Source organism: Nanorana parkeri, unplaced genomic scaffold (genome assembly GCF_000935625.1).
Source record: "Nanorana parkeri isolate BGI_ZX_2015 unplaced genomic scaffold, ASM93562v1 scaffold1169, whole genome shotgun sequence".
NCBI classification, from domain to species: Eukaryota; Metazoa; Chordata; class Amphibia; order Anura; family Dicroglossidae; genus Nanorana; species Nanorana parkeri.
In genome coordinates this window covers 511,267-527,997 of record NW_017307437.1, presented here as the reverse complement: position 1 = coordinate 527,997, position 16,731 = coordinate 511,267, and the positions used below count along the sequence as shown (strand labels likewise).

The 16,731-nt window shown below is 48.7% G+C and overlaps 2 protein-coding genes across 2 annotated transcripts in view; both read right to left on the bottom strand.

Moving 5' to 3' along the window:
- LOC108796784 (uncharacterized protein C16orf45 homolog) overlaps positions 1 to 8,822 on the bottom strand; it is an 11,454-nt gene extending 2,632 nt beyond the window's left edge. Inside the window, exons 1-2 of the mRNA XM_018568308.1 lie at positions 8,499 to 8,822; positions 2,394 to 2,514 (exon numbers count right to left, since the gene is read on the bottom strand). Of these exons, the coding sequence (XP_018423810.1) occupies positions 2,394 to 2,514; positions 8,499 to 8,583 (206 nt within the window). The 5' untranslated portion in view covers positions 8,584 to 8,822. The remainder of the gene's footprint in view (positions 1 to 2,393; positions 2,515 to 8,498) is intronic.
- Positions 8,823 to 12,337: 3,515 nt separating this feature from the next.
- Positions 12,338 to 16,731, bottom strand: part of MFSD6L (major facilitator superfamily domain containing 6 like) — a 9,650-nt gene continuing 5,256 nt past the window's right edge. Inside the window, exon 2 of the mRNA XM_018568299.1 lies at positions 12,338 to 14,329. Coding sequence (XP_018423801.1) covers positions 12,407 to 14,296 — 1,890 coding nt within the window. The 5' untranslated portion in view covers positions 14,297 to 14,329 and the 3' untranslated portion in view covers positions 12,338 to 12,406. The remainder of the gene's footprint in view (positions 14,330 to 16,731) is intronic.

The window sequence follows — 16,731 nt, the reverse complement described above, 5'->3', positions numbered from 1 at the left end:
GGGCACTGGTGGCGATGGTGAACAGGAGAAGTGACACGGACAGTGCTACAGAGTGAGTTATACATCGAATGAGGAGGTCCCGACGGGGGCCACACACTGACTCAGCAGCACCCTGGCTGAAATGAGACCATTGTATGGCCAACTTAAACCTACACTGTCCAAAATGTGACAACGCTGCGGTGCGATTTCACTGCAGCGTTGTCACCCTGTTACAGGAAGCGTAAAAAATAGATCTAGTAATGAATCACAATGTTAAGGTGGAACTATACCCCCCCTCCCCTACAGTGATACGACACCAGCGGCGCCGACATCTTCCCAATGACCTCTTCCAGATTTAGGATCTCCGGCCATCTTGCTCGGCCTGGCTGGGATGACGCGGCTCAGCGCGCAGTTTAGGAAGTTTGCGCAGAGTATGTTCGGAATCCTTCATTGCAGGAGAGACGTTCACGCGGAGGTTCCACCTTAATGCCACCGACAGATTGCATCAATTTTGCATTTGTTAATTTTGTTCTTGTTGCTAGGCAACCCCCCCCAGGGGCGAGCGGTGACTCATCTCTCGGTGACTCACACCTGCGTTCCTGCACTGCAGAAAGATGCTCGGTTAACCCTTTCCCCGCCGCACCAAAACGGCGACTCCCTCGGCGACACTTCACTTCATCTGCGGCTAAAAACTCCCATCCCCCCCCCCAAATCATTTTTATTTCATATGCAGCCGACCCAAAACGGAGACGTCTAATAAAAAGCGAAGTGATGGCTTTGAAATAAGTTCCCGTGGTGTTTCGGCATAACCGGTCATTGCTTTCACCTCCTTTCCTTGCATTTTGGTGATTATGCCGAACCCCCCACCCTTGCAAATGACGTTTACAGGGGGACCCAAAAGAATCTGAAGGTGGAACTTCCATCAGATATATTTTTTTAGATTTTAAATGCAGCTTGTTAAGTCGTGTGTCACACTGGTATTTATTACACCCCCTGACAATGACTTCATCTGCTTTCCTCTCCGGAAGGACGGAGCCATCTTTGTTCAGGCATCATCCAGGGTCACCATCTGATCACTGGGGGAGGAGAGACTGAGGAAATGCTTCCTCCTGCCTGCAGTAGACTGATCGCTGGCGGAGGGGAGACTGAGGAAATGCTTCCTCCTGCTTTCAGCAGACTGATCACTGGAGGAGGGGAGACTGAGGAAATGCTTCCTCCTGCCTGATTGGTTGCCATGCACAGACGTTCCAGAATCTGTCTGCACCAGTGTAGATAATTTCCCCATTTCCTCATTATCCTGTACAGTTCACTGCAAAAAATGCAAACTGCATCCCCGTAATCTTGATCCGTTCTTTATTACAGGAGGGGGCGGAGACAAGACCAGTCACCCTGCCCAAGGAGAGAGCAGCAGTGAGCGGTCTTTATTACAGGAGGGGGCGGAGACAAGACCAGACACCCTGCACAAGAAGGGAAAGCGTCAGCGAGCGGTCTTTATTACAGGAGGGGGCGGAGACAAGACCAGACACCCTGCACAAGAAGGGAAAGCGTCAGCGAGCGGTCTTTATTACAGGAGGGGGCGGAGACAAGACCAGACACCCTGCACAAGAAGGGAAAGCGTCAGCGAGCGGTCTTTATTACAGGAGGGGGCGGAGACAAGACCAGACACCCTGCACAAGAAGGGAAAGCGTCAGCGAGCGGTCTTTATTACAGGAGGGGGCGGAGACAAGACCAGACACCCTGCACAAGAAGGGAAAGCGTCAGCGAGCGGTCTTTATTACAGGAGGGGGCGGAGACAAGACCAGACACCCTGCACAAGAAGGGAAAGCGTCAGCGAGCGGTCTTTATTACAGGAGGGGGCGGAGACAAGACCAGACACCCTGCACAAGAAGGGAAAGCGTCAGCGAGCGGTCTTTATTACAGGAGGGGGCGGAGACAAGACCAGACACCCTGCACAAGAAGGGAAAGCGTCAGCGAGCGGTCTTTATTACAGGAGGGGGCGGAGACAAGACCAGACACCCTGCACAAGAAGGGAAAGCGTCAGCGAGCGGTCTTTATTACAGGAGGGGGCGGAGACAAGACCAGACACCCTGCACAAGAAGGGAAAGCGTCAGCGAGCGGTCTTTATTACAGGAGGGGGCGGAGACAAGACCAGACACCCTGCACAAGAAGGGAAAGCGTCAGCGAGCGGTCTTTATTACAGGAGGGGGCGGAGACAAGACCAGACACCCTGCACAAGAAGGGAAAGCGTCAGCGAGCGGTCTTTATTACAGGAAGCTCCAAGTCTCACGCTGGATCACCGCACAGATCTGGAAGAAACACACAAAGCTCACCAATGAGGAACACACAGGACTCTGTATGAGGAGAATATTTGCTGATCTGGGAGTTCAATCATCTCGGCCGTATCTATTACTCACATGTATCTGAGCTCCGACTCTCTCCTCACCAGGATCTCTCGGATCCTTTCAATCTTGAACAGCTCGTCTTCAATATCGTCCACGGTGGTTGTCGAGTCGGCCATCGAAATGACATCATCACCTTGGAAAGAGAAGGAGACCATGAAGTCTAGAACGGCGAATGTCCCGAAATCAGATCATTGTTATCAATCGTTTCATGTAAAAGAGACTTCATTCAAATTCCACACACGAGTCATGTGACCTCATAGAACAAACAAAACAAAACAGGAACAATTCATTAAAAACAAAAAGCTGATTTTTTTTTTTTGCCCCAAAAGAACAATTACACCCATGTAGAAGAATACTAGAAAATCGCGGCTGTGTGTGGTGACTCCTCCCCTTCGGAACTGTCATAGCTTTTGGTAGCGGCAAAAATCTTAAAGCAAAACTCCAGATAACAAATAACAAGGTGAAAATAAATAGCCCGATAAAAGAGCTGATGTAATATTCGCCTTCAATCCAGAGATTTCCCCCGGGGGTAGACTTTTCTGCCACTAAATGACCTCAGTCTGATGGCCAGTATCATTCAAACCACTTCCTCTGAGCCCAGGTCATCCCGGACAAGCCCCCAGCCTGTGACTGGACAGTGAAAGGAATGATGAGCTCATCTTTCTGTCACTCGGCTCTCCCCTCCTATCAGCATGCTTCTTATAAGCCCATGAACTGACTGGCTACTTGTGCTGCAGCCCTGCTGTACAGTAGAGGCAAGGGTGCGCCGATACCATTTTTATGGTATCGAGTGCGAGTACCAATATTTGCCATTACCAAATACCGATTTTTAGTGCCATGTGCCTCGACTGCCTGGGAAGCCGCTGCTCTACTGAGAGAACACCGGCTTCACTTCCTGGGGCTGCCTGGCCTCCTGACCAATCAGATAGCCTAGCAACAAGTGAAGCCGGCTTCCTAGCCACGTCATGTCCCAGCTTCCTGATTGGCTAGGGGGCTGGCTTAACTTGTTGCTAGGCAGCCTGGCTTCCTGACCAATCAGGGAGGCGGGTAATGACGCGCTGCCCGGCTTCCTGATTAGGAAGCCAGGCTGCCTAGCAACAAGTGAAGCCGGCTTTCTAGCCAATTGGGAGGCAGGTCATAACTAGGGTTTCACCGATACTAGTATCGGTGCTGATGCCGAGTATTTGGGCGAGTACTCCACCAAATGCTCCGATGCCTAGTCCGATACTTCCGGTATCATTAAGCCGGGCAGCGCGTCATTACATTCTGCCCGGCTTCCTGATTGGTTGGGAAGCTGGCCAATCAGGAAGCCGGGCGCCTCATGACGCGGGAGCATGGAGACGGCTTTCCGGCCAAACAGGAAGCCAGGTAGCGAGTCATTACACGCCGCCTAGCTTCCTGAATGAGACTTCCGGTACTCGGTTTTCGGCGAATACCAGAAAAAAAATATTGGTACTCAATACCGAAATACCGGTATCGGTGCATCCCTAGTCATAACCCACTTCCCGCCTTCCTGATTGGAAAGGAAGCCGGCTCCATGCTCCCTCGGCACTGGTCAGCTCTCCCTCTGACTGGAAGTTCCGATATTGGAGGTAAGTATATCGGAGCATTTGGGTGAGTAGGAGTACTTGCCCAAATCCTCGGTATCGGCGCTGATACCAATACTAGTATCGGTATCGGTACATCACTAGTAGAGGCTGATAGCAGGTCACATCCTGGTACTTACACCTCTACATATAATGATGTCTCGGGAAGTACGGAGCTGCCTTCCTTTGTGTCTTTTATCTCTTTATAGGAGATACTTTGTAGCACGTGATATTTGCGCGCTGGTGTGAACATTGGGGGGGGTTCTCAGCTGTGTCAGAATTGGCCGGATTTTCAGCCGGAGCTTTCTGAGTGACGCCACCGAGACTCTCCGATTCCCCGACCGGTGGAGCTGCAGCTCTGCGCTTGCTGACGCGGAACAGATTGATGGCGCGGAGGGAAGAATCTGTCACCAGCCGACGCCAACAGACAAAAAGGAAACATAAGAGGAAAATGTTCCAATTAGAGGAGCGGACGGCGCAGCCTGAGATCAGACGGCGTGGAGCGCGCGGGCCTGCGGGCTGCCGATTCATCATGACCGGCTCTGCCAATTAGTAAAGGGCTCGTTTGGACCCCATGGCAGCTCAGGTGTAGTGTGAGAGAAGCCCCATCACTCTCGCTGCCCCTCCCCCCTCTTAAAAAGGGACTGGCAGTACATTGATGGAGTGAGCTATGGGATACCCGCTCTGGCATCCCGTCCGGGTCGCTGACAACACTGGTTGCCTGGAGCTGGGCTGGACGCCAGGCAGAGTATCACAGGTTACTAAGAGCTTCCCAACCCGGGCCACTCTGGCCGGAAAGGGGGCGACACCTGCCCACCCCCACGTGACCCAATGAGATGCCCCGGCTGCCTCCTTATAGGGACAGCCCTGGCTGCAGTTCTAGTTGCAATACTATGAAAGGTGCGTCAGCATGACCCTTGTAGTCTCCATTGGGACAGGTGACAAGTTGACAAGGCAAGGAAACAAAAGGGGGGCAAGGACAAAGCATTGTCACCCTACAACAGGAAGGGCCTGAAGAAGGACAGAGCGTTGTTACCCTACAACAGGAAGGGCCTGAAGAAGGATAGAGTGTTGTCACCCTATAACAGGAAGTGTCAGAAGAAGGACAAAGCATTGTCACCCTATAACAGGAAGGGCCTGAAGGACAGGGTGTTGTCACCCTATGACAGGAAGGGCCTGAAGAAGGACAGAGTGTTGTCACCCTATAACAGGAAGTGTCAGAAGAAGGACAAAGCATTGTCACCCTATAACAGGAAGGGCCTGAAGGACAGGGTGTTGTCACCCTATGACAGGAAGGGCCTGAAGAAGGACAGAGTGTTGTCACCGTATGACAAGAAGGGCCTGAAGAAGGACAGAGTGTTGTCACCCTATGACAGGAAGGGCCTGAACAAGGACAGAGTGTTGTCACCCTATGACAAGAAGGGCCTGAACAAGGACAGAGTGTTTTCACCCTATAACAGGAAGTGTCTGAAGAAGGACAGAGTGTTGTCACCCTATGACAGGAAGGGCCTGAAGAAGGACAGAGTGTTGTCACCCTATAACAGGAAGGGCCTGAACAAGGACCATCATGGCAGGATCACCGGGATTATTTAATTGGGAGCTGCAGATTTAAACTATTCAAAATACATATAAAATGACATGAACGTGTGGAAGCTTCGCTGAGATTTTAGGGATCGGGTTTACATCGACTTCAGCAGAAAATCAGCCGACAAATCTCCGTAGTCCCTGCTGTGACTCCAGACGTGCTCCCTTCCACCGACTGGCTGCGTATCTCTGCAGAGGGGCGTCCCCCCCGTCTCCATTCACAGACACTGATCGGGAACGTGTTACAATTCCATTCATGAAGCGTTTTTTTTTGAAAAATGTGAGAGAGAAAGGGAAAGAGAGAGACAAAAAAAGAAAGCGTGAGAAAGAGAGAGGAAGAAAGATGGATGAGATCAATAGACAGATAATAGAAAAGATAGATAGAGGGATCGATGATATATACACTATATTACCAAAAGTATTGGGACGCCTTTACACGCAGATGAACTTTAATGGCATTCCAGTCTTAGTCCGTAGGGTTCAGTATTGGGTTGGCTCCGCCCTTTGCCGCTATAACAGCTTTAACTCTTCTGGGAAGGAGTCCACAAGGTTTAGGGGTGTGTCTATGGGAATGTTGGACCATTTGTGAGGTCAGGTGCTGATGTTGGAGGAGAAGGCCGGGCTCGCAGTCTCCGCTCTAATTCATCCCAAAAGTGTTCTATGGGGTTGAGGTCAGGCCAGTCAAGTTCCTCCACCCCAAACTCCTTAGTCCCTCTAAACATGTTCCTAAGATAAAAGTTGTGCGACCGTACAGTAGAAACAGTCGCACGCCTTCCACACACCTTGCGATAATCGTACGATCGCGGGATTTCCCTTAACAGGTGACCGCGGAGTATTTAGTGGCCAGGAAATGTCACGGATGGACTTATTGCACAGGTGACAACCTATCACGGTACCACGCTTGTAGTCACTGAGCTCCTGAGAGCGACCCATTCTCTCACAAATGTTTGTAGAAGCGTCTGCATGCCGAGGTGCGCGATTTTATACACCTGTGTCCATGGAGGTGATTGGAACACCTGAATCCAATGATTTGGAGGGGGAGGAGCCCAATACTTTTGGCAATATAGTGTAGATAGCTAGCTAGATAGATGGGATAGCCGATCTATGTGGTTTTGAGGTTCACTGACAGATTTAGGATACCCGATAATCATTCGGCTCTACAATGAAATGGTGGATTCAGATTTGTGGAAATATCTCAGAGGTCTTTATTCCCCGCCCCCGCTGTGTCTGTTATCAATACAGCCGCATCCATCAGAACCAGCCACACACATGACATTGTGATTGCACCATCCACTAGTAGGGGGGTGTATGTGGCTGGGGACTGACCCGCTGCCCGGCTTCCTGATACCGGAAGGAGTATCGGGCTAGGGATTGGAGCATTTGGGCGAGTACTAATACTCGCCCAAATACTCGGCATCGGCACAGATACCGATACCAGTACCTGCATCTCTAGTTGTCACCCTGTCACACGTCCTTTGGTTGAGGTTAGAAGTGGCTGTGGAAACATATTGTACATTGCACAGCCACGGTCCACAGTTCTCATCCTCGAGGTCAATCTACATTGATGTGCAGCCAACATTGGATGGAACGCACGCAGGCACTCTCAAATAGTGACTGCAATGGATCAGCGGCAGAACAAAGTATCATTATCACTGCTTGCTTGAAGCAATGCATGATGGGATGTGTAGTCTTGAGAAACGGAGATTGCATCGCATAAAGCAGCAGGGAAGAGAGACGCAAAGCACGCAGGGAATGCAGGAAGTTGTTGGAAGTGATGGGCAGACGGAAGGCAGCGCTCACTACTTCAAGTAAGCTTTGATTGTATTATCAGAGACGTCTCTAGTACGTATTCCTATTACAATGCTGATGTCATAACAGGAGAGGAGATGCCGGGACTTCACAACTCCTTTAAAGTGTATCTAAACCCAAGAACAAAACATTTTATATACTGATGATCACCAGACTTCAGATTCATTTTTTTTTGTCCACCCCCCCCCCCCTTATTTTCCCCTGATGATCCTGCCATTAACACCCCGTACTGTCCTAGGGTGACAACATACTGTATATATGGAGGAGCAGCGTTGTCACCCTAGGCTGATCTCCTGATTTTGACTACAAATATCCCCTTCTCTTCATTTCCATTAGGGAGGGGTTGTGAAGTTCACATAAAATAGCTGGGGAAGCTGATAACATTGTGATTTTTTTTTTTTTCAGCACACAGGAAGTGACACTGGATTCCTTTCGGGATCGACTACACTTGCAGAAGAAAATGAATGCGGCCAACCACGTCTATGGACTGATAGGCTGCAATATATTGCATTTTTGTTCTTTGGTCTACATGTACACTTCAATGTTTGCCTTCAGATTGACCTTTCTAGCTGCACTATAAATGCCGCCATCTCTCTCTCTCTCTCTCTCTTGAACTTCTACCCGGGAGGTGCATACAGAATCGCCCCCCTGCCGTGAGGAGGAAAACCATCTGTCAATCTCAAAGCTGGTGGGTGGAAGAGTCATCTTCTTCCGAGGAAGGGTGTCTGTGCGGCTGAAGTACGGAGCGCGCACATAGGAGGGGCTATGCTGGGAAATCAGGGAGACCCTGCCAGGCAGCACAGCCACCCCATAGCTATATATTGCAGTTCTACAGGATACAGTAAGTGTCCTTGATAAGGGAGTCAGTCAGCGGATCTTAAAGCAGGCAAGTGATGCTAACACATAATACAGTATGAAAGCCAAGCAGTGATAGATGGATGGATAGATCCCCATGTATATACACACACGTTCAGAAAGTTGTCATACTTTAAGCATACATATATAAAACATGTGTATATATATATACTGAGTTCAAAAAAGCACTGTGTGAATGGAGGACAGCGAGCGCAGAGCAGGACTGGGGGGATGCCGGGAGTGCACACAGGTGTACTCCGCTCACCATCATGCAGACACTTACCTGTAGCTAGCTCGGTGGGTTTCCACATCGTGGATTCCAGCGATCCGTACTGCTTTGACGCCCTGCATTCCTTCTCCATCGTCATCGCTTAGAAAGGTCCCCCCCCGACTTGCTCTAGGTGTCTACGCAGAGCTCCCCTGGACGAGGCATTGGCTGTAAGAGGGAGATGAATAAACTACATGGCACAGAGATAGTGAATACAAGGCGGGCGGAGGAGGCAGAGGAGGCGGAGGAGGGGGCAGACAGCGCTGACACTCGCCTGGAAGCTTACAAACCATTGGAGGTTCATCAGTTGATATGCAGAGGGATGCTGAGGAGGACCAGATTCTGGGGGAGGATGTGCACCGGCGACCTCTAGTGGACATTCTAGGTAACTGCTCATAGGCTGCATAGAGGGAAGCAGTGCAGAGAGCGAAAGCTGCGAAACCTTAGACTGGCCATTCGCATGATGATCTGTCAGCTGCAGCTGATTACAGACATTATGGTGTCTACAATGGCACCCTTGGCACAATATTTCATGGCTTTGGCATTATTAGTTCTCAGTTTTCTGCACTGACAACAAGTGTAAATCCTGCAGCTCGGCACTCTGCTGTGTTGTAAACTCTGTGTGACACTACCGGCCCACCACGGGGTTCATTCATAAAAGCTCCTGCTCGGCTATGCCCGTCGCACGGTACTAGCACCTGTAGATGGCGCTGATGATTATAGGAAATTCCTACACTCGTCTGTGCCACTTAAAGGCACCCGTGCCATGCACCGGTGTACGCCGGGCGGAACTTTTAGGGAGCACTCACCCCAGAATTGAAAGGAAATCGCAAGTCAACGGAGGGCCTGTTGATTTGCAATTGTACCTTCTGACTTGTTTTTTTAAGGAATGGTAACAGAAGGGCACGGGAAAATGAATGGGGTCAGTCCAGTTCACACCGATCTGTTGCTCTGAAAAAAAAAAAAAGTAGAGCACGGTCTATTTTCTTTCAGCACAGCACATGGTAACGGAGCGGAGTGAACCGGCCCCATTCACTTGCCGGTGCCCGTCCGTTGAAGAATAGATCCTCTGTGAATGGGCCCTTATAAATGAACCCTTATGCTTTGTAGTAATGCTCCCTATTAGCAATGCACCGATACCGGTTTTTCAAGTCCTTTTTTCCGATGCTCGCCAATACCGATAATAAAAGTCCCATTAAGGAAACCAGGCGGCATCTAAAGACTCGTCACCCGGCTTCCCAAATTGCAGGGAAGCCGTCTCCATGCTCCCTCGTCACAAGGTGGCTTTCTGGCCAATCAGAAGGACTCGCCGTCCGGCTACCTGACTGGACAGCTTCCCAAACAATCAGGATGCCGGGTAGCGGGACGAGGGAGCATGGAGACACTAAGTGACAAGCGAGCATGGACTCAGCTGGCCAATCAGAAAGCCAGGGGGCAGGTAATGACTAGTCGTCCAGCTTCCTGGTTGGCCGGCTTCCCGACTGATCAGGGAGCTAGGTGGCAATTCATTACATGCTGCGGGCTTCATGATTGGCCGGGGAGCCGGCTCCATGCTCCCTCGTGACCAAGCCACAAGGGAGTATGGAGCTGACTGCCTGGCCAATCAGGAAGCCAGGCGCCATGTAATGACTTGCTACCCGGCTTTCTGATACTGGAAGCCCAGGTGTCAGGCTAGACCTCGGAGCATTTGGGAGAGTACAAGTACTCGCCCAAATACTGGGCATCGGCACAGATACTAGTATCAGTGCATCCCTACTCTCTACCGCAATGTGCAACACGCATGTTAAGTGTGTCGGGTGCCTTTCATCGTGTCATGGCCACACTCCTTGGTCTGATATCCCACCGGCCTGGGCTCAGAGTACTACTACATTGAACGGAGCTTACATGTCATTTTATATGCGCTGGGGGCGGCAGTAGAGGAAGGTAGGAGGAGAGTAAGGACCCATGATGTCACCAGGCTGACCTTACTAATAGGTATGTATAAATAAAGAGGGAGGGGCCTAGAAGGGTAAGGGGGTGTGGCCATTTAAAACTTTTCAAAACTGGTCTGTGAGAAGTCATAACATACCCGTTTCTTCAGCCCCTTTTAATAGGGAAGGCGAGCGTCTCAACAGCCATAGTCACCACGGCTAGCACGAGCAAAAGGAGTGAGGTGAGTGATAACATGAAAACCAGAATGTAGTCCTTTGCATTGTTTATAAGGAATGGAAGAATCTGTACTTAGTGAATAAAGCCCTTTTTTTCTTTTACAGCACGGGGTTAATCTTCCGTGCCTGACTCTTAATTGAGATGCAGCGAACGGCAATTACAGCTAATGCAGATAATGAAGCGGGCGACGGGAGCAGCTGTCCTGAAGATTCTCCATAACTGCCAAAAGCTGCAGCTACACAGGAAGACAGACATGACACGGCCATTATCCCGCCTCATCCTCCTCTCCGGGGCGGCATGTTCACCTTTCCTGCCCGAACATTGGAGAAAAAGTCAGAGCTGCATCATGTGTGCTGATCATTCTCATTATATCTCCACGTACAGTAAGGTGGACCGACCGTCAGATACATTACATCATGTGAAGTGCAGCGTACTAAGTAACAAGTTGATGTAACACTTCCAGGTATTACCTCTTATAGGGGGGGTCACAGCATTCCCCCTCCCCAGAACGCTCTGGGCGAAGTTATGCAAAAATGATTGCTGCCTGCCCAGACCCTTGTCTGCATAACAGATTGTTACTAATTGCCGCCTGACCTTTGCCTGGATAACAGATTATGTTACTGATTGCTGCCTGCCCCGATCCTTGCCTGGATAAGTTTAAGATACTGACTGCTGCCTGCCCTGACCCTTGCCAGGATAACAGATTAAGCTTCTGACTGCTGCCTGCCATGACCCTTGCCTGGCTAACAGATAATGTTACTGGTTGCTGCCTGCCCTGACCCTTGTCTGGATAACAGATTATGTTACTAATTGCCGCCTGCCATGACCCTTGTCTGGATAACAGATTATGTTACCGATTGGTGCCTGCCCAGACCCTTGCCTGGATAACAGACTGCTGCCTGCCCTGAAACGTGGACTCTACCAGTCCTGCCCTGTCCCCTGCAGCTTGGAATCCAGCCAGATACTAGTCCTGGTCACTGCTGCATACTGCACCGGTCTAGAACCATTCCGCATCCTAAAGCCATGTGACACGGTTAGGTGAACTCTCTCTCTCTCTGGAGTTGCAGGGGAGCATCCCAGTTCTCCCAGTCCACCATACCTCGGGGGCCTTGCTTATTTCGCAGAACAGGTAAACCTCAGAGACAAGACCTGTAAGTGTTACATAACTGCAGCAAAGAAGACTCAGGTCTCCTGTCAGGTAGGGCTGTGTTGTGTGGCAGGACTGTGTAAATCATAGGACAGGACTGACAGAAACCTTTGACCTTGGGCAGTAAACCATCTCCCTCGTGTAGATGGTGTATTTAGCGATTTGAATGGAGATCAGCTTTAAATCAGTATTTCAAATCACAATGAAACTCTTGTCATTTAAGAATATATTATTCATTTTCAGCCGAGGCCATTACAGCAGATTAAAAACATTTTTCTAAAATTCATAAACCCTTTTTAGGTCAGTCAACAGAAGGGCTCCAGCTATATGGGCCCCTTGGCCCAGGAGGTCCAGCGTTCCGGAGTAAACGTTAATCCTCAGATTCTGTGTTTGCATTGCAGAGGGATTTTCTCCAAGTCAAATGTTGCCAGGATCTTACAAGGTGTCCATGTCTTTGTCTGGCATTTCCATTGTGTGAATAACAAGTTCTACTAGTCCCATGGACAGGAAGCCAACTGCTCGGATTGGGGATGTTCACAGCATTCCATAAAAGTTCATATTTCCGATCTTTCCAGGCCTGAAAGCTGCATGTCAGGTCCTGGTCATGGACAACAGCCAGTGTTCATGGCTACCATATTTTACCGTCGTCTTTCATGGCCTTGACCAGCCAGTCCCTCTCCTGCTCATCCTCGGAGTCGCTCATGTCACTGTTGTCGGGGGCGAGCAGTCGTGAGTAGTTGATCTTCTTGGTTTGGGGAAGTCTGGGTTGGATAACCAAAAACATCAAAAGCCAGACCAATAACGTTACGCAGCAGGACTGGAAGAGAATTTCAAGGTTGAAACTGCTGATGACGAAGCCGCTGGCAAAGCTGCCCAGGCTAGCTCCGCAGTGGTGGGATAAGCAGTGCAGGACGAGCTGGATGGACCTCTCCATTCCCGGTGTGGCAACATCATCGATTTGAGATCTGATGGCCCACAGCAGAACCCCATTGCTGAAGGCGCTTGACACTTGAATCGGCAACACAGCCCACGGTGCCCAGAAGAAGGAATAATACAAAAACTCTACAGCTTGGCAGAGGAGGCCAAGAGCCACCATCCACTTGAAGGTCAAGGACCTCATGAGTTTGCCTTTAAAAGCATAAAAGACGATTTCAGAAACAAGGACGAGAACCACAGAAAGTCCCATGTAAAGTTCAGAGCTCCCCAAATCCTGCATCTTCCAAAACAGGAAATTGTCAGCGGTGGACCTCACGGCACCCATCAAGAAAACGGTGATCGACAGCAAGATGATACGGCCGTCGCTTCCCATCAGGCCCAACGCTTTTATGGTCTTGCTTGCGTGTTCCGTTTTCTTTGAGACATGTATGGGATACCATGTGCTCAACAAAAGAGTGATCATCATGAAGGCGGAGTAGCCGTAAAAATGCAGGTAGACTCTGGGAAAGTTGGGGATGAAGAAACAGTTCACGTTGTCCATCAGAAAAACAATGGAAAAGGCTCCGAGGCAAGCCCCCAAATAACGCCAGATCCAGATCTTCTCGTGCCGGTCTGTGGCATCCACAAAGTCAAGGTATTCGTAGACGCTGTCGTCTGCCGTCCACTCCAGAGGTGAAGCAACAATTTCCCAAAAAATTACAATTCCCAGGACAACCAGGAATATGTTATGTTCCCCATCCAGAAAGTGTTCAGGTTGCGCAGCCTTTTTGCTAAGGTCCCTTTTCTTTGGCACAAAGATAGCTTGTGGCTGCTGAGGGATGGGACTATTACCATCAGCTTGAGGTTCCTCTGCTATAGAGGGCCTCACAACTGCCTCAGGTGAATAGGTCCTACGCTCTAGGCCGCCTGTAGATTGTTCGCTGGTGGTGATTCTATCTTTCGGCTTGGTATGCCTTTTGGAAGCATCTGTTTTAGACAGTTTTCGTGTAGTAGAAGTTCTTAAATGTGCGGTTAAATCTGGGTGATGAGGAGGTGCAGCGTGTAACTTCTTCAAGGTTTTAGAAGTCATTTGAGCTTCTCCGGCAGGTTCTGCTATGGTAGTTGTGTTGCTAAGACTTGTAATTATGACTGTTGCCATCGTAGTTACCTTGGGAGGTTCAGGTAATACAAAACTGCCGTTGTCCTCAGGCCCGAACATCTCCATATCCAAGGCACCCGGTGTAGTCTGTTTGTTTGCTAATGAGAGACTCACGTTGCAATACCTGAAGACCATGCCCTGTTGCAGCGGTGGGAAAAAGGTGAGGATTCCGCTAGCCACGGCGGACAAAAGCAAAGAACAGAAAATGATTATCCTCCTCTTGCTGTTGGTCTTGGCCACGAAAGAGCAAAACGGGGCCCAGAGAGCATAGACCATGTGCTTTGCCCCCATTATGATGCCCACCAGCGGAGGGCTCAGTCCAAAGTGTCGGAAGAAGATGGTTAAGAAGGGAAAGACACAGAAATTTCCAACGCTGTGGAAGAAATTGAACAAGCTGGCGACGGCCAGGGCTTTGCTGATGTCCCATTGTTTGGGGGCACTCATGGCTCCAGCAGGAAGTGTCTATTTCCAGGAGACCTTTAAAATAAAACAAAGACATACTTAGAGTTACCAAATGTAGATCAGAAATGAAGGAGTCAGAATGAATGGATATACAGGTGAAACTCGAATAATTAGAATATCGTGCAAGTAATTGCAGTAAGTGCTGCAAAAGGGGCCCAAACCAAGTACTGAGTACATATACATGCTTGTACTTTTTAGAGGTCTGATATTGTTCTATGTACAATCCTTGTTTTATTGATTGCATGTAATAATCTACTTTTTTGAGGTTGTGGATTTGGGGTTCTTGGGGTTTTCATGAGCTGTAAGCCATAATCATCACAATGATGACAAATCACGGCTTGAACTATCTTGCTTTGCATGTAATGAGTCTCTCTCATATATTAGTTTCACCTTTTAAGTTGCATTAGTGAAATAAATGAACTTTGCAGGATATTCTAATTATTCGAGTTTCACCTGTAGATCACACTTGCATGTCATATGTATTACCTGCATACATAAAGTGTACTTATAGTCATACCATTGTTTTCAGTATTGGATGGAGTAGGGGAGTATTAAAAGTATTTATTTTGTACCATCTGTGTCCCATTGGAAAGATTTCCCTTCACTTCCTGCCCCAGACACACAAAAGTAAAGGTCATTTACCTTTAGACAGCTGTCTCCAGAACAGGTCTCCCTATCTGAAGAATTCCCCTCACTTCATTTCCCCTCGGTGTAACATTTTGGATTCCCCCTCACTTTCTGTCTCGGTGACAACGGGCACCGACACAAATACAGAGAGTCAAACTGCCCCGCCTACAATTAGCTGACAGGGGTTCTACCACTTCCCCTCCTTTGAAGGCAGTCTGATGTTCCAAAATGTATTGTCTCTCTGCTTCTTATTCATTGCCAGTGGACTGTCTCTCGATGGAGTTGTCATTGGGGGGGGTAGGGGGGTGTAAAAAAAACTTTTGAGCCAGCAAAATGACTTATTTACCCCTTTTTTTCAGACTCCTAGTTTGCTTTGCATTTATAGCAGTGACTCTTCCCTTATCAGATGGCTTTGTACAATGTTTCAATCAGATAAAGGGAGCTGCAAAGCAAGCAGCTACTGCTGTGCTTCCACTTAGCTAGCCCATATTGCTTTGCAAACCCGAGGGAGAGGGAAAGCTGGAGGGAGAGCGAAAGCTGGAGGGAGAGATCGAGGGAGGGGGGAGATCGAGAGCAAGAGCGAGAGACTGTAGGGTTCTTTGTGGAGGGGGTTACCAACAAATTTGTCCGTGTCTGCAAATTAGGAAGACTTTGGACTTTTCAGAAGAGAAGGTAAATGTTAAGAAGCAATTTTTCATTTTTATAACGTATGCAACGTGAATGAAAAACATGTCATAAATATAAAATAGGTGATATCCCAATTTGGTTGCAAAATTGGAAACACACTTTAAGTAAACACAAGTAAAATAAAACGGACAGAAAATTGTTCATTATTTCCCTTTAATTGGGATTTTGTTTTCAAACAAACCGCTGCTGTAATCACTAAACATAAACCCCGTTTCCTCTCAGCGGGCCGGCGGCTTACACTAAGCTCAGCGTTCTGGAAAATTATGTGCCCGTGCTGCAGAGGAGGAGAGTTAAATATTGGACCCGGCCCGTCATGAGACCATTTCAGGTATTTGGGGGTCCAGTTTACATTTTTGTTTTTTTAATTCTTTATTTATGCAAAAATAACAAAAAACAAGACACAGCGTTACAATCAATCGCAGCAATGCTGGAACACAGATTAGCGGCGTTATTCTTAGATCAGGAAGGTACACAATGGCTAAGGGACGAGAGCAACAATGTGGAAACCACATCTCCATCAGCCAGCTCCAAAGACAGCCCCATGGTCAGAACACAAACTATGCAGTTAAAGTGAGACTACACTCAGGAGTTAAATCTTACATTCAAGTCCCTTAACTCTGAACAACAATGTATCTTATTTGTGTATCACTCGGCTGAAGATCCTCCAATCATCTCTGACACTGTCCTTCCTTCTGGAGGGGGGTGCTACTTCTGTTCCCCATGGTACCTGGGTGTGTTGTAGAGTAGTCACCGCTCCAAGCTCGCTCCTGTGATGGACTACAATCTCATGTTTAGTTTACTGATTTGTATGGAGATTGTAGCGAGCTTGGAGCGGTGACTACTCTACAACACACCCAGGTACCATGGGGAACAGAAGTAGCACCCCCCTCCAGAAGGAAGGACAGAGTCAGAGATGATTGGAGGATCTTCAGCCGAGTGATACACAAATAAGATACATTGTTGTTCAGAGTTAAGGGACTTGAATGTATTTTGAAGATTTAACTCCGGAGTTTACTGTCACTTTAGGGCACAAAAGCAACAAAGAATAAACTGGGATAAAGAAAGGAAAAAGAGAACAAGGTAGAAGGACACTACAGGAGGAG